This window comes from Typopeltis vanoorti, chromosome 11, assembly GCF_054136105.1.
Source record: "Typopeltis vanoorti isolate ZY-2024b chromosome 11, IOZ_Tvanoo_1.0, whole genome shotgun sequence".
NCBI classification, from domain to species: Eukaryota; Metazoa; Arthropoda; class Arachnida; order Uropygi; family Thelyphonidae; genus Typopeltis; species Typopeltis vanoorti.
In genome coordinates, this window is record NC_143559.1 from 83,600,540 (window position 1) to 83,623,646 (window position 23,107).

The 23,107-nt window shown below is 34.3% G+C and overlaps 1 protein-coding gene across 3 annotated transcripts in view; it reads right to left on the reverse strand.

The window, feature by feature from the left end:
- The window catches only part of LOC150101810 (SLIT-ROBO Rho GTPase-activating protein 1-like), a 312,204-nt gene that overhangs the window by 46,546 nt on the left and 242,551 nt on the right, over positions 1 to 23,107 (reverse strand). For all 3 annotated transcript variants that reach the window (XM_090400019.1, XM_090400021.1, XM_090400020.1), the window contains exons 7-10: positions 18,674 to 18,895; positions 14,831 to 14,932; positions 10,422 to 10,601; positions 652 to 882 (exon numbers count right to left, since the gene is read on the reverse strand). In XM_090400019.1, the coding sequence (XP_090256145.1) occupies positions 652 to 882; positions 10,422 to 10,601; positions 14,831 to 14,932; positions 18,674 to 18,895 (735 nt within the window). The remainder of the gene's footprint in view (positions 1 to 651; positions 883 to 10,421; positions 10,602 to 14,830; positions 14,933 to 18,673; positions 18,896 to 23,107) is intronic.

Below are 23,107 nucleotides of genomic sequence, written 5' to 3' on the forward strand. Positions count from 1 at the left end.
CTTTGCAAGGTGTTGCACCACTTTACCCCAGTCCTGAAGATACTTTCAGGCACAAACTTTGTTCACACTTGGATAAAGGATTAAACTAAATTTATTATAGTCTGACCAAGTGAAAAATAAACTGCCAAGACAATGGTTCATATTAAAATATCATAACATGTTTAATTTTGGGATCTTTTTCTATATATAAATACATTTTTTTTTCTTCCATACAAATACCATTTTTAATGAAAATTTCAACATTTATATTGATTCATGCCTTTTACTTCACAATTTTTTGACAATCTCACCAACAAATGGATTGAAACTTATACCATTAGTGCTGTGGATGAGATCAAACCTTGGATCAAGAGACTTCACAAACCAACCTAACACAGCTAAGTCAGTCCCCCCCCCCCCCCCAAAAAAAATGTTAAGGACTATTAGTTTAAAATGTAAAATTTTGACTTCTGGTATCAATGATATTCTTATCTTTGTGTATATTTCTTACATGCAGACTTTAATGTTTAATTTCTCCTGAGGAAGTTAGCTATGCACAAAGCATTGAACCATCAAGATTCTAAAATTAATAAAAATAAAACAAAGGTATATTATACATTTTTAACACATGAGATATTCAAGTTTCCTAATCATGTTACCAAAATTACTTACTTCTACATATTCTTCCAAGCTTCCTCCAAATAATTTTGGCTGTCCTACAAGTGGAGTGCGTCCAATTCTCTTCCTTTTTGACTTCTGAGGTAAAGAATGATGTTGTGCACCTTGACAAGGAGAACTTGTTGCTTCTTGGTTATCTCCATCACCCAGAGCTCGTTGAAGTAAATTAGCTTTTGCCTGTAGCCTTGTAATTAAGTTGCTTCCAAGTGTATATTCACGAAATTTCTGGAAATAAAACACTTTTTTCAACTGGCATATTTAATTAATGCCTTCTCAGTTAAATATAAATTTGTCATCAGCACCATTTCCTAGTGAGTATCCTGTCATGCAGGACACTAGAATAACCCAACACATTATTTCTTAGCTCTTTCTCTACAGCTAATGGAGACATCTATTCAATATTGCTATGTTGTGTTTGTAAGTGACATGAAGTTGCAAGGGAAGGGGGAGACATATATAGTCAGTCCTTGACTTACAACCACCGTTACTTATCCCAGTTAACACATTCATTAAATAACACCTCACTTCTGCAACCCATAGACCAGAATGATATTGCTGTCTTCAAGGCATATTATTTAAGGAATACTTTTCTTAGGCTAATGCTACTTGAAAAAAGCCTCTAGGCAAAGCTGTTAGCTAAAAATTTGGAGTTGGAGATTGATAAAGATGGGGAGAATTTGTTGTAAGCTGTGGAAGTAGCTAAAAATGAAGACCTTATAGAGCTAGAAGCACAGAAATTTGTGGAAGAAGAAGAGAGAGAGAGAAAAGCAGAAGAAACAAGAAGAGGAAGCTGTCTCAAAAAAAAAAAAAATTGGCTGAGGCATTTACCTATTTTAGTAAAAGAGTTCAGTTTTTGAGGAAGCAGATCCCAACCAACATGGAGAGATTCATGTTGGTTGGCAAAATAGAAGAATTATGCATACTGCAATTGTTGCTAGAGAAATTTATGCAGAAAAGAAAAGGAAACCTGTGAAGACTAAGTTGGACAGAATGTACACATTTTTAAATAAGCCCACTCCTGCTGTCCTGTTATCCTCTGAAAATGAGCCTAGACCTTCCGCAAGTTATGCATCTGGTGAACTATCCTCAGAATGCTTTGTTGCAATTCTTTGATTTGAAGAATTTGTTGTTCATTATTTGTTACTAGATTCCTCTGCTATTTCTGATAAAATGTCTAATGAATAAAGCAGTAGCTTGGAAGAATTACTCTTGTCCATGTGTTTCCATCTGATCATTTTACTGCTAAGTGCACTGCACATTGTATTCTTTCACTATAAACAAAGAGTACAATTAGTTTAAAAAAAAAACAAAAAAAACTGTTATTTGGCCATGATGACCAAGTAGCTTGGCTTCCAGAAATTGGATACTGCTTATGACAGAGCAGTTAATCCTATCTCTTCATTGTTTTCTATAGCTGTAAATTGTGTGTTTGTGTTCTTGTGGCTAGTTTATCTGTTTTGCAGGATGAAAAAACTCAAGTTTCAAGAGGAAAACTGTGCAACCTCAATATGAGACAGGCTGACTAACTCCCCTTCAAATTGCAAAGTCCCAATAAAGGTTCTTCAAGACAGGATTTGAATCCAGGTCTCCATCCAAAGGACTTCATCTATACCAACTAAGCTATAGAGGCTCTGCAATTTATTTATTTATTTTATTTCTTCGCAAGAGATATAAAAATGAATTTCACATGTGCGAAAATAAAACTGATATATTAAATAAATTATCTATTTTGAAATGTGACAAGAGATTGGGAAAGAATTTATTTACCTGTGGTAAAATGGAATAAAATAATTTATGTTCTTTCATTTTACTGACAATATTGCAGAAAATTTTTGCACTATTTTCCAATGCCATCATATGAAATATTGAAAAAAAAAAAAAAAAAGCCATTATATGAAATATTGATAAATTATATCAGATTTTCAAATAATGCATATTATGATTAGAACTTTTTTTTCTTTATGTGGAAATGTTTTCTTTATATACATGGAATGTCATTATGTTTAGTCTCATATACAAATTGTTCAGGATTTTATTTATTTACTTATGAACAACAATAAATTGCATTACTCACTTTCCAATAGACAGACTTTTTTTTAATATCAAAAATTTATATCCAGTAATATTTCATTAGAACTTTATCTTTTCTTTCACTTTTTTGAGCTTTAAAATGAAAGAGAGGATAAGATTCTACTTTAGTTTTAAAAGTTTTTTTAATTATAGTTTTAGTTTTGCACTTTTATTTTTAAAAAAATGTGTAAATTGTGTAAATATTATAGAACCAATGCTAATATCTAAGGCAGAACGAAATATAATTGTCTGCATGAATGATATGGAGGAACTGATATTACCCGTATTTTTCGATAGATAACGTGCACCACCAACATTTTCATCACTTCTTTTGCTGTATAGATAACATGCATGCACCAACTAGCAGTACAGTTAGGAAGTACAGACAAAGAATGGAGGAATTCTTTAAAAACACATGCATTGCTAGTAGCAGTGGTCAACATGGTAGACAGAAGTACTTCTTGGAGAAAATCCTACACAGCGCAGTTCAAACTTGAAGTGGTAGAAGTAGCAAAGGAAAAAGTTAATCGTGAAGCTGGTAGATTGTTCAGTGTTGGAGAAAGTAGTGTTCGTGAATGGCGAAAGGCTGAAACAGTCCTGAAATGTTTACACACGAAGAAATGTGCTATGAGGTTTAGAAGGTGCTTGTGGCCAACCATAGAAAAAAATATCTACAACAGGGCACGAAAGGTCTAACTTTACTGTGGTTCTCTGCATAACTGCATATGGTTCCAAACTGCCACCGATGGTGATTTTCAAAATAAAGACTGTTCCAAAAGATAGATTGTGATTCCAAAGATATTATTGTTACTGCTAATGATAAAGGTCGGATAAATTCCGAGGTTATGAAATTTTGGTTGGAGAATGTATGGCGAAAGAGAAAAATGGCATTTCCCAAAATCTTTGTTAGTGTTGGATGCGTGTAGGGCACACACGACAGCAGAAGTTAAAACAATTGTAAGTAAGTATTCCAAATTGGCCGTCATTCCAGGTGGTTTAACAAAAAAACTCCAACCCCTTGATCTTGCAGTAAATAAACCATTCAAAGACAATTTGCAGGCTAAGTGGCTGGATGATGAATGGCATCCATGAATATAACAAAACAGGGCAGATGAAAAGAAAGTCATATAAAGATATAGTTACGTGGATTGTAGAAAGTTGGGCTACTGTAAGTGAAAACTGTGTTAGAAATGGTTTCATTAAAGCACAAGGGAATGCAGTGGCATCTGGTGACAATGATTATGAAGCTAAAGAAATACCAAATGAAATTTTTAACGCAATTGATTCTTTCAATATTGAGTCTGATGAAGAATTTTTTGGTAATAGCGTAATGTTCAATATTAAGTAATACTTCTACATTACTTTTGTTATTACATTTGATTTACCTCTCATACGTTCCAAATGTATACTGCGCATGTTCATTTTTAATGAATTTAGACTTTTTTGTATAGATAATGCGTGCGTTATCTATTGAAAAATACGGTATTTTAGCAGTTGCTACAATCATGCAACAAAAGATTCTGAGTGTGGTGGATTTTCACCTGACAACAAAGGTATTAATGGTGCTAGCATTTCGCATCCACTATATCATCAAATCTTGATAATGTTCAAAATATGGATGCCATTTTCAACATGAGAGGATGTTAAAACTATGTCAAAATCTTTAAAAAAAAATTAGCAGAAATAAATAGCAAGAGATTAAACCTCCCATAAAATTTAAAAACCTGGTTCTTTTGTGAAGCATCTTATATTTAACAGTGGAACATTAACATTTTATAAAGTTGTCGGTAAGATTAAAAATGAATCATAACCTTTAGCCATCTTCATAGGATATTAGTAAGAATGATTATATATAATTACAAAATCTTAAAATGAAAATCGACAAATAGTATAAATCATGATCTTTGAAAACATTTGCTTTGTCACACTTCTATTAACATTATTCATGTTATTATTTTTTTTTTTTTTGCACTTTCCAAAGGTGGAATTTCATTTCAATTTTATGCAATATAGTTGCATACATTGCAGAGCAAGTTGTAATGTAATAATATAATTCAATGGAAGGGAACCATGCATGATCTTTCATGCCAAGTCGTAATGCATTAGGTATCCATGCTGCGATTCCTGAAGGCAGGTTTGATGTTTGTTCTTATGTTTGAAAAATCTTGATGAAAAAAGATGAACAAACTCCAATGAATCTGATATGGCACAGCTCATACATTTGTGTAACAGATATTCCAGTACTGTGCAAATGTTTGGTGATGTTATGCAGTAGTACTCAGCCTTTTAAAAGAGGCAGGGAAAAAAAAACTTCTGCTGTGAGCAGAAATAAGAGATCTTAATTGATTTCCTGAATAAACTCCAAAATTCTAAAAGTAGTTTAGGAGTCTTTCTTCTATAGACGACTGTTTTCAGTTCAATGTCTATAATGTTAACAATGTACAGTATTAAGAGAAGAGTTATGGTTTTTGAAACTGTAGCTCTGCTAGTGAAAAATGTACATCACACTCTCCACAGCCTAAGAGATTCCCAGCTTACACGAATAACCTGAATTTTATGAGACTTCTGCCTGTGTAAACTCAAAGGGGGGGGGGGGGAGTTCATATGATCAACTATCCAGAAAATTCTAAGTTTAGTCTTAGGATTCTAATGCCAATGTAAAGGGCTGGAAACTTAGAGGACATCCCTGTCTGACTCTTCTGCTTATTTCAATGGGATTAGATAATCTGTTGACTAAAACATTTGTTGTCATTCTTTTGATCATGATCTAGGTCAGGGTTTCCCAAACTGTGTTCCACGGAAGGTGAATAAGTGTTCCCAAAGAAGTTCTCCTGGAATTTGTCATTTTAGTTTTCTAAGCATTTTGTGATTAAATATTTTATAGTGGAAATATTCTAAGGAGAATAATATTCGTGAATATGTTGAAAAGCTCAGACCCAGAACGCATAATAACATTCTGTGTAGCAAATGTTAATGACCAAGCCATGTATTTTTAAACATGGAAGTATTCATGAATTATTGTTAATTTTCACACATCGAAACCTTTCAACATTTGGGAAAGGGGATACCGCTGTTTATGACCGGTCATAAAAATTGCCTGCAAGCATAACAATGGGTGGCGTATCCTCTGTTCTAAAACTGAAAGAAATAACATCTATGTTGCAAATGCTAGTGACCAATCAGCAAGGAAGTGTAAAGAAAATTTTTCCACTAAAATTGAAAATCAAGGTAGTCTGTATCTGGTTCTCAAATTTAGTAATACCGAATACGTTCTTCGCAAGTTCATATTGTAGGGTGAAAGTTTCGAAACCGTAGTGCCATGATTTTTTAAAAGTAATAGGCCTGCAGATTTAAATTTTAATATGAATAAGAGACAAGGGACTTTGTTTAATTTTGGTATTAAGAAATCTCTTATTGAAGGTGTTTGTGATGCCACAGATAATGAGTCATCCACCACCACCAGCCTACAAAGCAATCTCCAGGATGTACAAAAGGAGGGGAAAACTACTAGCACACAGGAAAAAAATATGCATTCACTCGTAAGTACTTATAATAAGATTATAAATTTTTGGTGATCAGAATGGGATATGTCAATGAAAATCATCACAAATTAATTTAACGATGTTTATGTTTAATTGATGTCTAATTAATTATTGATGATCAATTATTAATTAATAAAAATCAGCTAAATTAACAATTAATTATTAATTAATACATTACAAAATAACCAAGGTGTTCCGTGAAAATTTCAGGATTTGTGAAGTGTTTCGTCGTAGGAAAAGTTTGGGAAATAGGACTACTACTTACCTGATCTAGGTAAGTAGTAGTCCTATGTTACTTGACTATAAGATATGCTGAAGGTATTCCTGTTGCACACTGTCCAATGCTTTATTTAAATCTACTGACAGTAGTGCACACAGCAGTAATAGCTGATTTACTAGGTGTATTATGTCTTCTCTGATAAGAAATAGGTGAAAATTGATTATTCTTCCCAGAAATCCATAGATTTGTGTAATTTGAATCAGTTCTTTTAAATAGTTTGTAATTCTGGTGTTGACAACCATCATAAAAATTCTGTAGTATCAGCTTATGATACTACTTGATAAATTTACCCTTTTTTGGGAATAAGTATGGATAGCTTTCTGCAAACTTTTGTGGGATGTCTCCATGTATTAAAATGTTATTAAAGACAGTGACTAGAAAAGTGACTAGAAAAAAAGTTTCAGATAACATAGACTTCTATTCCCAGTCCATTCAGACCAGGAGTATTGCTTTAAAAAAAAAAAAAAAAAAAAATTTAAATGCAGTTATTATTTCTGATATTATGGACCTAACATGCAAAGTAGAGTGATGTTCCATGAAAGTTTGAGGTAGACAATTTGCTGAAATTGTTGTTTTGCAGTGGATTGCAGAAAAGCCATTTGTAGTGTTGAATGAAAGGCATTGAAGAGGTCTTCAGTGTTTATATGGTCTTGATTGATATCAATGATTCTGCTAATCGCCTTCATTCTTGCAATGTCATCATTTTCCTGCTGTAGAAAGCAGCAGAAAGGATATTCACAGCTCTCAAATATGGTCTAATTATAAAGTTTTTTTTTCAACTTTTATTCTCCGTTTGACTTCTATTTCTATCATGACCTCCCTTATGTTTCTATAGCTGTTCCAATACCATTGTGAATTAATGAACCAGTGTGGTTCCCTATGCAGTTTACATATGTGTTTCCTTTGTTTGTAGATCCCTTTCTTTCTACACTGAATGAGACACTGGTTTAACTTTAAAACAGCAGTTAAACTGTTTCCCCAATTCCAGCTAGTGGAATTCAACATTGTACATGAATTATCTATGAAAAGCTCAGAGAAGTTTCCTGGTATCCTTCAAGCCCTTGATGAAGTCGCTTCATCCTTGATATTCTGGTGAATTAGGACAAGCATGTAGTTGGTGATTTGGCTCTCTGAATCAAGTCGATATGCCAAATGTATTTGACATCACTCTGAAGGTTGGCAGATATATAAAAATGGTCAAGGCAAGTTTGTGCCATTGGGCCTAGTCAGATGACTGCTTTATTCACTAGGGTTTTTCTTTCTCCAGATAGCTATTAAATTCATGTTCTTGCAGATTTTCATCTCTCTCTGATGCCAATGTTTCCTAAACAGGAACTTCCTTCAATCATATCATACTCAGATAGGAGGGTTATTGGGCAAGTAACCACCCATGAGCCAAAGTTTCTCCTTTCATCTCTAACCACTGGCAATAATATGTCCTTCTGCATCTTGCAGTATGTTGTAAAAGGTACCTATAATAGGGGATGAATTAGACAAAAAGAGTGTTTAGAAACTTCTGTGAATAAGTATTAACATCTTGTTAGCAGGAGAAGTGGATCTCTTGGGGAAAAGGAAGTTAACATTATAAAGCAGCCTTAGCACGGTACTGTTTTGGAGTGAATTATTATTAGTAGTAGTATTTATTTATTTATTTAAATGTTGGACCCATATATGAGAGGTTGGTTGGTCAAACCAATAGCATGTTAGTACTGTGTATGAGAAGAGAATTGGAAAATGAGGAACTTGTTCACATTGGATTTGTAGGCCTCTGCACATTGTATTCCTTGGGAAACACACGTGAGGAAAGGAAAGGCTGTTCCAAAATGTTCAGCAGCAATAGAAATGAAAAAGGAGGAAGAGAAAATTGTTCTATGAGTGAGTTTGACTGTGAAGGAATTTTGGATGGTAGCTGCACGTTTCAATAGATTTGGTGGGGGGGGGGGGGGCTATTGATGACAGTTGTGATGAACATTAACATTTACCATGGAAATATTTATAGAATCTGCTCCTCTTATTAATCCCCTGACATTAAGAGTTCCAATGCTGGCCATTATAAATGCGTTTATACTAGTAATTTCTTATATAACTATGTCAAGTAGTCATCTCTTCATTCAACAACTCTTTGTTGATATCTTTAAATTTGAAAGGTCAACTGTCTGAATTCACTTACTCAATGTTGCATGTAAGCTGTAACATGTTGTTTTCTCTGAAAATGCTGGTTTGAAATCCAGCGAAATATAAGCCAGGTAACTAACTTCAAGTGATTGATGTTGGTATGTGAAATTCAAGACTTCTATCATAAATTACCATCTTAAGAAACATTCATTTTAGGGTCCTTTAGGGTTTAAAGATTGTTCCAGCATCATTCTATGTGATCACAAACAAGATGATTTTTGTTTAAGAGAGAGAGAAAAATCCATATCACTGACTTCCTGTTTATGGCTCAGAAAGAATAATTCAGAATGCCAATTTTCCTTCTCCTTTTTCGCGGAACTATTGAGTTAGATCTTTGGCATAAAAGGTTATAAAATGCGTCCAGATTATTCGGTTTACACTTCACCCAGAGAAAATTAAAATGACATCAAAGGCAATGACGCATTGCTGTGCCATGGATGAAAGGATGTGAATGTTTCTAACCGTGCAAGATCTCATAATACAGAACAGACAGACAGATACTGCCTGTAATGTTGCTTGACAGGGACTTGAATTTTCCTCTGTGTAGTTTGTTTAGTGTTGTAATACCATTAAAATAAATTATGTTAATTGAGTTAATTGTCACATGTTCTCTGGCTGGTTTACCTGTTTTCCAGAATGTGATAGAAAAATGAGTCACATCATTCACACATACACGTATGCACAGACTTTTCAGGAGGAAAAAATTCTGCCATCTCTGTATGGCAGAGTTCCCCCCCCCCCTCAGGCCAGTAAACCTTCAGATGAAAAGCCCTTATAAAGATTATTCATATCTCACATCCTATAAGGATTTGAACCTAAACAAACAAAAAAAGCAATTATAATCCTGACACTTCTAGTAATAAATCATGTAATTGGGCATGCTTATTATTATTATTACAACTAGATCATCATGAAGTCAGAGGCTCATCAAAGAAGTTCACACCTAACTGCTACAATATCCACCATAGCACACTTTCAATTAATTTGCCGATCATGTACTGACAACCCTTTTGAGGGTTGTCAGTACATGATCGGCAAATTAAATTCAATCCATTCATATACTATCTTCCACGCAAACACCCTACTGTTCACTCTCCTTCTCGCCATCCCCTTATACAGTTTCCAGAGAAAAAACTGTTAATGAAACTTGTGATAGGATAAACACAGTGCAAACACAAATATAGTACATACAAAAAGGCATTTTTATTGATAATAAAAGTCAATAAATATTTTGGACTGAAACTAATAATCTATCCTCAGTGTTAATAAAAGATGCATTACAAGAAGTTGAGGAATGGATATTGAGTCAGAAATCCTGGTTGATTCCTGCAATCCTTTGCAGGAATCAACCAGGCTTTCTGACGCAATGCAATCCATTATCTGACTAATGCAATCCATTATCTTTGATCCTAAAGTAATTCCACTGAAATATAATTAGAAAATATTTATAATTATAGAAATAATTATAACTTAATTATAAAATTAAAAAGGTGTTGCATATTATCTATGCAACTTCTCTTTTTGAAAAATTATATTTCAGCAGTTCAGGAATTTTATTTCTTAAAATGTTTTCCATGATTGCATGAAAAGTAAATAAAATATATCAGTCATTCACATACACACAGAAAAAATGAGAGAAATCAAGAGAGATTAGCAAGAATAAGGATCAATGTAAAGATTTCTTATTAATAACTTACATTTAAATAAAAATCTTCTGTTTCTTGCCTGTCTGCTCTTAGTTTCAGAGTTAAAGTTTCTGGTGTCCTTAAGCCATTCTTATTAGTTGTATCATCTTCAAACATGGGAGAACAATCATAATCTTTAGCAGTAATCATATCCAACAAAGATCGTTCCGCTGTTTCAAGAGTTTTCCATATCTAAAAAAAATTAAATTAATAAATTTTAATAATCAGAGAAGTCCGAATGAATCTAAAGATGAAAATCAATATATAATATACTTGGTTTGATTGGAATTATGGCTGAAATACAGTTAACCTGGGTTTGGTTATCAAACCCAGCAAGGATTACCAAAGTATTCTTGTAAGTTTCAGTTTGACAGCTTGGTTTGCTAAGTGGTTAGCATTAATGATTATTAGACACATATTCAAAAGAATAAAGAATAATAATTTTTATTATTGCAAATTAAAAAGCTATTATTAGTGCATTAGCATAATCACAAGGTGAAGCTAGAACAAAGAATATTAATCCTATTTACAGAGCTGAATCAAGTGCTGGAATTGCACCATATGGGTAGTTATAAAATAAAATGAGATTAAGACTAAAACTAAAATCATTTTGAAATACAAATAAAGAACAAAATTTAAATAAATAAAATGATTAAATGAAATAGCATTACATATTAGAGGAAAAAAAAAGGGGGGATGCACATTATTGCTTGCCATTTATGAGGATGAGACTCTCCAAATCTTGGCAATAGACAGTCATTCCAATTTAAGTTTTGGTGGTGCAGAAGTGCTTCAGCACCCTCTTTAAATAACCACTCAAACCTAAACCAGCACTGTAAAAGGTGAGTATTGGACCAGAGGATATTGTGTTCAATTCAGGTTTATTGCTGACATAAGATTGGTGTTCTTGTAGCCATTTTTTGACCAAACATCCTGTTTGTCCAAAGTATACGTGGAAGCACTCACACTGAACCTGGTAAATACCACAGAGGGGAGAGAGGGGCTGTTTATCTTTCATGGATGGTAACCAGAAGGATATTGTGTTGATAGGGAAGAATGTGGGGACTAAACTGTATCTTTTCAGGATTTTTGCAAATGCCTCCAAGATGCCTGCAATGTACAGAACAGGGACTCGCCATATACAAGTTCAGGGTTCTTAGGATTAAGCTTTCCAGGATGTGTTGAAACTTCCTTGAGGTGAAGCTATTCTTTAGTATGATGCATTAGATAGTGTTCAGTTCTTGTTGGAAATCCTTGGAACCAGAATAGGCAACATGTGCTCCATTAAGAAAACAGTTGAAGATGTCTATTTTTTGAGATGGATGATGAGATGATGAACTGAATCTTGTATGTAGCAGCATGTGAAAGTAGGTTTACAGTGAACAGATGCTGTAAATATTCGAAGATGGAGGGATAATGGACTGAATCTTGTATGTAGCAGCATGTGAAGGTAGGTTTACAGTGAGCAGATGCTGTAAATATTCGAAGATGGAGTATGTCTAGGAAGGCCACCTTTCTTTTTCCATGGTGAAGTTGACGCATGAGTGTAAGCTGTTGATTTTGTTTAAGAAAGTTGGTAGAGACAATTCTGAGTCTAGCCAGATGGCAAACACATCATCCACGTAGCATACCCAGAAGAAAGGCTGAGGTTGCATTGAGGAGAATAGGGAGTCTTCAAGATACTCTAAATAGAATTTATCAAATGCAGGTGACAAAGGGCTTTCCACAGTGATTCCTTCAATCTGTTTGTAGAACTGGTTTCTGAAGATGAAATAGCCTGAGTGCAGAACAAAGTTGAATAGTTCGCTATGTCTGGAAAGAATTCCTCCAATGACAGTTGAAGAGTGTCAGCCAGAGTCCTTATTCACCAGTATACCTCATAAGAGGTATACTGGTGAATAAGGACTGGATATCAAAAATTGACCATGATGTCTGAAGGAGTCCCACTCAGATCCATAGTTGACTGCATAGATGCTTCCGCCTATCAGCCAAATTCCTAGCTCATCTTGTAAGTTCCCATATAAGCTTCAGTGAAAAAAAAAAAAAAAAAATTCAAATTCCTGACAAAAATAAAAAACCTAGCATTTCAGTCTACTGCACTTTTGAGTCCATAAGTCCAGTTCCAGCTATCAACTCAAAAGAGAAGATCAACATTTCAATACACAACTTGGAGAACAAAGTGCTTGAACCCACTACCTCCATAATGCCAGGCTCAAACTCTGACTGCCTCCTAGAAGAAATCAAGAATCTCATCTGCAAGAAGAACAGAGCCATATACTGGTATCATAGGATGTGGGTGCTGGAAGACCAACAAAAGCTACAGTGGGAATAGCAAGTATCACTCACTATGGAAGATGACCAAGGCTCTCAACTAAGAATGAACTGCAAACTCTTCCCACCAATCCATGGTGAAATAGGCTTGGTTTATCAAGATGTTGAAAAAACAGAGGCCTTTGCCAACAGTTTAGAAAAACAGTGCAGCCCAAACCACACACACACACACACACACACACACACACACACACACACACACACACACACACACACACACACACACACACACCTTCATTTGGTCAGGAAGGTTAATATCCCAAATGATACCCAACCAACATAAAATATCAGGCCCAGGCAAAATTTCCAACAAGGTCATCAAGTGCTTACTCCATAGAGCCACTATGCACCTTATAGCAATCATTAATGCAATGCTAAGATTTCATTACTTTCTACCATGCTGGAAAGAAGCTGATACAGTTTTAATCCAAAACTGAGGAAAGAAATGCAGTTTCCTCAGAATTACTGTCCAATCAGTCTGCTCTTCTGCTTTAGGAAAAATTAATGAATGAGTGATACTAACAAGACTGCAAAAAATCTCACCCCCCCCCCAATGAGCAGTTCTGACTTTCACAAGAATCATTCCACTGCACAACAAATCATAGTAGTGGAACACATCAGTGTGGGATACAATTGGGATCAGCACACTGATGCAGTCTTTCTCGATGTTGCAAAAGCATTCAACGAGGTCTGGCATAGAGGGCTACTCTACAAACTGATCAACACCAACTCCCCACTAGGATTGATCGGCTTTATCAGCTCCTACCTTGAAGACTGGGAACTATGTGAAACTGCGGGGAATTAGATCATCCATATTACAGCAGAAATTCCCTGCTCACCTTCCCTTCACCATCTACATGGCCAACACCCCCCCCCTGCTACACAGCCACTGCAACAGCAGCTCTGTATGCAAACAACACTGCAATACCCAATCCCTAAGGCAAAGATTGGTAACTAAAAAGCTGCAGACTGCTACCTCAGAATTAGAGCAGAGGCTCAGGAGATGGTGCATTGACATCAATGCAAACAAGTGTCAATGTCTTCTTTACAAGGAATCAAGCACATCCCAAAGGCTGGTTCTTGTGTTTGACATCCCCATCTCCTGGTAGCCAGTTACCAAATACCTAAGGATACAGTTAAACAAAGGACCCCCATTTAGCATCCCATGTAGACTACACCTGCTCAAAAGCTAAAAAAGTGACAGAACAACTTTACCCATTATTGAACCAATGCAGTCATTTAGGCATGGAAAACAAGCTGCTCCTATACAAAAGCAATGATCGCACTTATACTGATGTACGGATTGCTAAGCTGAGGACACAGCCAACTCAAATGTCAAAAAAATAAGAATCACACAAAACAAGGGCATCCACCACTTGGTGTTCAATGCCACTTGGTTCATAAGAAATGCACAGCCTCGCCAAGAAGTCAATATCCTAGATCAGTGTTTCTCAATCTTTCTAAGCCCAAGGACCAGTAAAATGCCTAAAACAATTCTACGGACCACTAAGTTTTTTTTTTTCAATAGTTTTTACTTGATTATTCAATTTTAATTTGTTTTGTTTGGATAATTAAAGAATATATATTTATTTAATTAATTTAAGTCTGAATGCGGACCACCTGTTCCATCGTCATGGACCACAGGTTGAGAAACACTGTCCTAGATGTCACAACCTTCCTATGTGAGATGGCTGCAAAATTTTTTGCAAATGCAACTATCCACCTTAACCTGTTAATCTGCAAGCATCAGATTATGGCAAAAACATGTCATCAAGACATAAATGTTTGAAAGTAGCACTGTGCAGGTAAGTATGAAATACACTGATAATCAGCCCACAACCTGCAAGTGCTCTCTGAATAATCCTAATTTAAACATATTTCTTTCAGAAACCAATAAAGGAATAAAGAAATGAAAGTCAAGTCCATCTTGCCTCTTGCCTGATTAAAGACTTTCCTGAGTTATCAGTCAGTCTTTAATCAACAATAAATTGAATCAACATTTCAGATAGTTACAACTATGCTTAAATAATTTATTAGTATTTTAATTACATACTAGATATATATTTCAAGTAATATAAAATTCATCCTACCTCTTCACTTTCAGTCTTCAGTGAAGTAAGCCTCTTAGATAAATGTTTGCACCTTTGTTCTAAATCTTCTTGAATGGCTTTATTTATGCATACCTGATTTAGCTGTTGAAAATTGAAAACATGGGATAAATTAGATATCACTAAAGAAAACAAAACAAAAAAAAATGCTATATACTGCAAAAAAGTTAATATCCAAGCATAAAACATTCAAAAGATCATATGTACAAACCAATTCAAGTAAAATGCTGAAAAGATTATATGTACAAATAGATTTAAGTAAAACAACAAAAGATTATATGTACACGTATACACTTTTCTTCCAAAATGCCTGAATAATGTGCTTGTCCCTATTTCAGTAACCAGAGTATTAGTCATCTGGCTATGACAGATGTTTCTATAGACCAGAACAGGGATTTGAAGTACAAGGATGATAAGAAAAAAGTTTGCTAAGTTAGGTGATAAGGGCGAGCCCATCGCTGTTTCTTCCTCTTGTTTATATTTTTTCTCTTTCGATGTGAAGTAATCTGAAGTGATTGCAAATTTGAATAATTCAATATCAGGTGGAAATTTTTGGGTTAACAAAATGAACTGAGATATGGGCTCACCCTTATCACCTAAGTTAGCCAACTTTTTTCTTGAACACTTAGAATTTTCGCTCTTGACCCTAAGCCAACAATCTGGCTATGACATGTTAATGACGTCTTTGCTGTCTGGAGTCACACAGAACAAGAACCGTACTCATTTCTAAAAAATATCAACAACCTACATCCTCGCATCAAGTTTACACTAGAACAATAATCATCAAAAGGTATTTCCTTTCTTGATGTACACACTGAATGTAAACAAGATGGTTCCATTTCCACTTCGATCTACTAGAAACTAACTTTTTCAGGTCATTATATCCATAACACATTGGCTCACCATCCATCTCAAAAATATGGTATTGTAAAATAGCTAGTATCCTGGGCACACAAGATTTGTTACTCTGAAGAATCTCTAACACAAGAATTGGATTCCAAAAATTACCCAAAAAATAACTAACCACTCTCCTGCAACTCAACCTAGACAAGAAGAAGCCCACAGAACTCCTATACCATATATTAAAAGCATCACTGAAAGTTTGGCGAAAATTATGAAAATGTTACCTCCACAACTGTTACCTTCTCCAAAAGACAAACTTATACCAATGATGCTACCTGGCATATACGAAGTACCATGTTCTTGTAACTTAACAAACAGCAAGATCTATTAATAAACGTATCTCTGAACATCAAGACCACATCTGTCTCATCAAACCTCACAAATCTAGCCAAACACGTTGAAAATGTTAATCGCAGGATCCAATGGTAAAACACTAAATTATTACATAGATTCATATATAAACATGAGCATTTATATAAAGAAAGTGCTGAAGCCTTACGTCATAGACCTAATCTTAATCAGAACAACTTTCTCACTATTCCAAAAAGTCTGGGAATTTGTTATCCTCAAGTGTATAAAATAAATTTCTGTTATATTTAAATTTAGTTTACAACCTAATTAGGTTTAATCCATAAATACACGACTGTATATGTAGAGGGATTCCAATTTAAGCATGCGCACTAATGTTTTTTTGAATTTAGTTCCTATTGTTGTTTGATAATTGTACTGATGATGTTTTATGATATGTAAAAAGAAATATTTACATATTAAAAAGTTATCTACTCTGGCACACATGTTATTTTATAGTTATGAATACTCCACAGGTTTCACTATACAAGAGAAAAAACAAAAAGAAAAAATTGTGTTCCTGCATCTAAGACATCCTGTAACAAATTAATAGAAAATCCAAGCAGGTAGATTGTTGCTTAAATTCAAATTTCTCAGAAAATTGTTTAATTCTTCCTGTTCAAGTAGCTGAAGTTTGCTGACGACTTCATAAATGTTTTCATCAGATAATGATAACTTTACATCCATAATGAGAACAGAAGATTCATCATCCATCCATCAGTGATGCGATAATTTGCAGTGATGATGGAGCAGATGCTGGAAGATCTTTGGAGAGAGGCACTGGTTTTATTGCACATTCTAAGATTAGTACAGTATCAAATCACCCCCTCTCCCCAGAAAATATGTTGTTACTTCTGTCCAGCTAATCGACTATATGATCTTTCCTCTGAATCAGTGGATTCAGAGACAAGGTTAGTCCAAAAGTAATAGACTAACCTTTTCTCTTAATCCACTGATTCAAATTAACTTTATAAAATGTGTAGCAATAAGAGGAACCCACTTTTTATCTCAGTTCATTATTTCACACTCAAAGAAATGACACTGTGCAACTCTTACCATGCAAATGATGTGTTGTGCTTACATTTATAAACTAATCATGATATAAAAGTCATCCATGCTTGTTTCATAGCTTCTAACTTTTAAAAATGATATCATAATAAATTGAAGAAATGAGATTCAAGAACATGTGAATACAAATGAGTAACAGACTGAATCCTGTGGTGTAGTATTCCTTAATGTTAAAGCAGTTACAGATGGGTTCAAAAATGTTCAAAACATGCCTTCATTCATTTTAAAACTTTTGCTATATGGCTTGACAGCATAAAAGCTACAAAAGGACAAGTTAAGCAGTAATAATTTAAAATTCTGGCATTATTAATGATTAATTCAATGATAAAATATTGTAAAACCTATGAAAGTGTAGTTATCTATTAAAAACATTCATGATGAAATTTTTTGAATTGCAGATTTGGATTGAGTACTTCAAAATACATTTTAGAATCACTGAAATTAAATTTACTTATAAAAGAATAAAAAATAAAATAAAATACTAAATATTTAAAATAAAATGTCAAGAAAAAAAAAGTTACACTGGTCAAGAAATAAAACTGTATTTCATGACCAGTGTAGGCAATCACTGAAACTATGATTAGATATTTTGGTCAGGAAGATGAAGTCTGTGCATGGACAGTGGCAGTCTGTAAAGTGTTGTCATGAATAATATCTGGCAGTCATCCAATATTAACAAGTAAGAATTTCAATATGAAAATTATTATTATTATTATTCACTCTTAGTGATTTGAGTCCTACTATTTCATTTTCTTATTATGACAGTCATAAGTATTATGATTGCCAAAAGTTGTCAAAATCACAAATCCGTTACAAACTTTAATTCTATAATTTAACTAAACTGCAAAAACACGCTATCAGAATATAATAGACTTAGAAGTGATTAAGGATTGTGGATAAGATAGCAACATAAATTGGTGAAGGAATTTTATAAGATCGATACAAAGGGGATTTTCAATGCATTGCAGGAGGGGAAAGAATAAGATCATTCCTAATAGTTGAGTATAAACATGTAGTCAGCATGGGAATAAGAACAGAATTATATGTGTTCTCTGGACAATTTAGAGGAAGGGAGGAACTTAGAAAGGAAAAAAATCCTGCCACTTCTTTGTGAAATAAGTGAGTGAAATAAGCCCTCCAAGGTTAACTTGTGACAGGACTCAAATCAAAGTCTTTCAACTCAAGTAACCTGCCTTCATATAAACCTTTCAACCACATGTGCTGTGGACTGTTTGTAGAGGACAAAACCCTTCCACTTCTATATGAGACTAATTCTGGTTAGGTTTCCTCCTCAAAGTTCAACTTGCCTACCACTGAGAAGTCCATGTAAAAGTTACGCATGTCCTAGACGGGATTTCCACTTAAATCTTTCCAACAGATGGACCTAATACTACTGACTAACTAAAATTAATTCTATAACCAGTTAATAATAATAAATAAATAATTAAAATTAATATAATTTTGGTTAAAATAGGAATAATTAAAAATTACTAATTAATATGCTACCTCATCTCCTCTGTGACCTTGAAATTCAAATTTCTTTGGCACCATAAAAGCTGAATTATTGTACTCCAAGAAGTGTTGTTTATCTGCTCTGGAATCTAAACTTGCTATACATTTATTCATACCATTAATACTATTCTGGCGAGACTTTTTGAGGCACTCTTCTGAGCTTACGTACATCATTAATGTGCGAGCCAGACAAGTATGAAAGCCAAAATCCATGCACTGAAAGAAACAGGAAAAAAATAACAATCTGAAAACAAATTAAACTAAAATAATTATAACAGACAGAAAAGTTACGGCATTTTTTTACATTTTTAAATAAAATTTTAAAAATTTAAAAAACTACAAAAATTCAGAGTTGTGAATAAACAAAATATTATCATATGACACCTCCAACGAGTCCAAGGACTCATTGTGAGAGGGCATTACTACACTACACACAACACACCATCTCCCCCTACTTAATTCCTCCAACTATGCTACTACCATCAACACACAATGCCATCTATCACCCACCAACATTAATAGTATTTTCTGGTCTGTAAACTGTGTGTTCGTTCTCATGGCCAATTTGCTTCTATGCAAAATGATAAACCCAAGTTTCTAGGAGAAAAATCCTGCTATCTTAATATATGATATTGGCTAAATCATCTTCAATCAAAAAAGTCCACATAAAGATTCCTCTCATCATAACAAGGATTGAACCCAGGTCCTGTCCAATCGAAAGGTACAATGTCCTGTCTTCCAAATGCATTACAGAGGGTGCATATAATACTAACAAAAATTCTACTTCTTCAAAGAATGCATTTCAACTTTAACACAATGATCCTTAAGTTATGACTTACAATATAGAGATTATTTTATAATGATAATAAATTATAATCAAAAGTCCTATATTATGAGCTATTAACTTTGCTGAGAGAGTCACAAATACTACAAAAATTCCATTAAGAATTAAACACATATATCACTATTTTTTTTTTTAATATGAATCCAATCTGTGTTAAAGGTTGCAAACCCTTTGTACATTAGTACTGTGGATGAGTTGAGGTTCAGAAAATCAGGTAACCAAATATGAAATATTTTCAAGGCATTCCAGGCTTCCACAATATGTAGGGTGGTGGTCTCACATCAGGCAATGAACACTGGTATTGCTGGTAGAAGTTTTGCCAGCTGTGCCATAAAAGCTAGTTGAGAAAAAACTAAGCAATTTTTGCTTATGACATGCTTCATCAATTTTTTCCAAAACATTTTTCTCTAAATCTTCATTCAAATCATTTTCTTCCTTTGATCAACTTTGTTAAAAATAAAAATAAATCCTTACATTTTTTTTATTACTCAAAGAAGTAGGCAGCACTATTTCGGTCCTAACTTTTAAAAATTGAGGTAGCCAGTCTTTAAACTTCACCAATGATGGCATTTAAGTGAATTTCAGCCAGCATGCTAAATGAACAGTGAACATCTTGCATTCCTAATCCTATTATTGCATAAAATGTTTTTTTAAATTGTACAGTTAAAAACCTAAGCTTTTTTTGAGAGAGAAAAAACAATCAACTCAAAAAAGCAAAAAAGCCTGGTAAAAGTTATTTTAGTCACTGACTAGAATCAAATCTATACATCATTTCTGCCAATCTAGATCATGAAACTTATCCTGAGACTACTCAAGTAAAAGTAACCTTTGTGATATATATACCAGTATATTTTGAAATAATATGTATTCATCATCAATTCCTAATATGTACCTTAAGTTGGCATACAGGATACTAATGATAGCACTACATGAAAACTTGACATTGTTACTAACTTCCAATAAACAATTTTCCTCTGAAATACAATTTTATTAATACAGACCAGTTTACAATAAAAACATTTATTCAAACCTACCAGTTTCGCCAGCAAACTGTCTGGCTTTTTCAAGGCATTACGGAGATATGAACGTTAGTAAATGCAAATTAAAAGGAACATAAAAAACGTTGTAAACCAAACTAGTAGCTATGGTTACACGTTTCGCGTGAAGAGAAGACTTATTGTTCTTATTCATTATCATGCATGCGTGTTTGTGTAGACTTGTAATGTGATTACTGGCCAGTTGTAGTTCAGATTGATTGAGAGAGAGGATCAAGTTTTTCCACGAACTGTTTAGAATTACACCCTGATTTCTGTTGAGGTTTCTGCCAGTTATTAGTACTATTGTGGCTTCCTTAAATACATGATGCCTGTAGTCGTCATCGAGATATGGCATGGAGCTGTTTTTGCCAATCTATCGTGTGGTTAGACATGCAAAAATGATGTGCTAAGCCGGAAGAGATGCTTCTGTTGTGGTTTACATTACCAACATGTTCTTTTTGTCTAATTTCTAAACTTCGTGAAGTTTGTCCGATGTAGGCAAGACCACAGGAGCAGGGAATGTAATATACTCCTGGATATTTGTAGAACGGAACTTTATCTTTTGGAGATCCTAAAACTTGTCTGATGTTGGTGGTTGGTTTGAAGACCACTCTGATGTTGTGGGCTCTTAGTATTCTTGCTATTTGATAAGAAATTGACTTGATGAAAGGTATCACTACAGTAGAAATGTGCTGACGGTGGGATTCTTCTTGTCTGGGGTTGTCATTGTATAGATATTTTTTGATGATGTTTTGAGGATATCCATTTTGTGATAATGTGTTGGCTATTAGTGAGGGTTCCTTCTGTGTATCCTCCTCTTCTGATATAAACTTTTTGGCTCTATGTTTCAACATGTGGATAATACTCAGTTTGTGTGTCTTGTGATGGTTTGAAGTATAGCAGCTTGCAAACTTATTAAATAATAAAATAAGATCAACAGAATCCTATATCAGAAATAATCAACATTTTGTAAATAAACTCCAAGCCATTAAGACTGCACCAACAGACATGCTAGCCAGTCTAGATGTTGTATCCCTTTTCACCAATGTTCCAGTAGAAGAGGTTAATAAACATCATCCAAGACCTCTTTCCTCTAGACATCACACAGATGTTTAGACACTGCCTTCAATCTAATTTCTTCAAGGTTAACAACAACATATACCAACAATTAGAAGGCCTAGCAATGGGAAGCCCACTATCACCATCTTGTGCAGACCTTTTCATGGAAAAACTTGAAAAAGAAATTCTCTCTGCAATCTCTCCGAGACCATCTACATGGTGGAGATATGTGGATGATATATTCATCACATGGCAAGACAGCTTAGACACCCTAAAATCGTTTGTGGATAAAATCAACTCAATACATAGCAAGATAAAATTCACTCTGGAAGTAGAAAACAACAACCAACTGCATTTTTTAGATATCTTGATAAAAAAACAACCTAACAGTGTCAAATTATCCATTTACAGAAAGCCCACAGATACTGGAAGATATCTTCACTATACTTCAAACCATCACAAGACACACAAACTGAGTATTATCCACATGTTGAAACATAGAGCCAAAAAGTTTATATCAGAAGAGCAGGATACACAGAAGGAACCCTAACTAATAGCCAACACATTATCACAAAATGGATATCCTCAAAACATCATCAAAAAATATCTATACAATGACAACCCCAGACAAGAAGAATCCCACCGTCAGCACATTTCTACTGTAGTGATACCTTTCATCAAGTCAATTTCTTATCAAATAGCAAGAATACTAAGAGCCCACATCAGAGTGGTCTTCAAACCAACCACCAACATCAGACAAGTTTTAGGATCTCCAAAAGATAAAGTTCCGTTCTACAAATATCCAGGAGTATATTACATTCCCTGCTCCTGTGGTCTTGCCTACATTGGACAAACTTCACGAAGTTTAGAAATTAGACAAAAAGAACATGTTGGTGATGTAAACCACAACAGAAGCATCTCTTCCGGCTTAGCACATCATTTCTGCACGTCTAACCACACGATAGATTGGCAAAACAGCTCCATGCCATATCTCGATGACGACTACAGGCATCTGAATGATAACAAGAGCAAGTGTGAATTTCAAGACCAGCATTCGCCCCAGCTTGCAAATAAGAGACTAATTCAAAGGAAAATTTAAATTATACATTTTTGGTCGTTTTGTAATAGAAATAAAATTTTATTAATACAGACCAGTTTACAATAAAAACATTTATTCAAACCTACCGGTTTCGCCAGCAAACTGTCTGGCTTTTTCAAGGCATTATGGAGATATGAACGTTAGTAAATGCAAATTAAAAGGAACATAAAAAACGTTGTAAACCAAACTAGTAGCTATGGTTACACGTTTCGCATGACAGAGATGACTTATTGTTCTTATTCATTATCACGCATGCGTGTTTGTTGTAGACTTGTAATGTGATTACTGGCCAGTTGTAGTTCAGATTGATTGAAAGAGAGAGGATAAAGTTTTTCCACGAACTGTTTAGAATTACACCCTGATTTCTGTTGAGGTTTCCGCCAGTTATT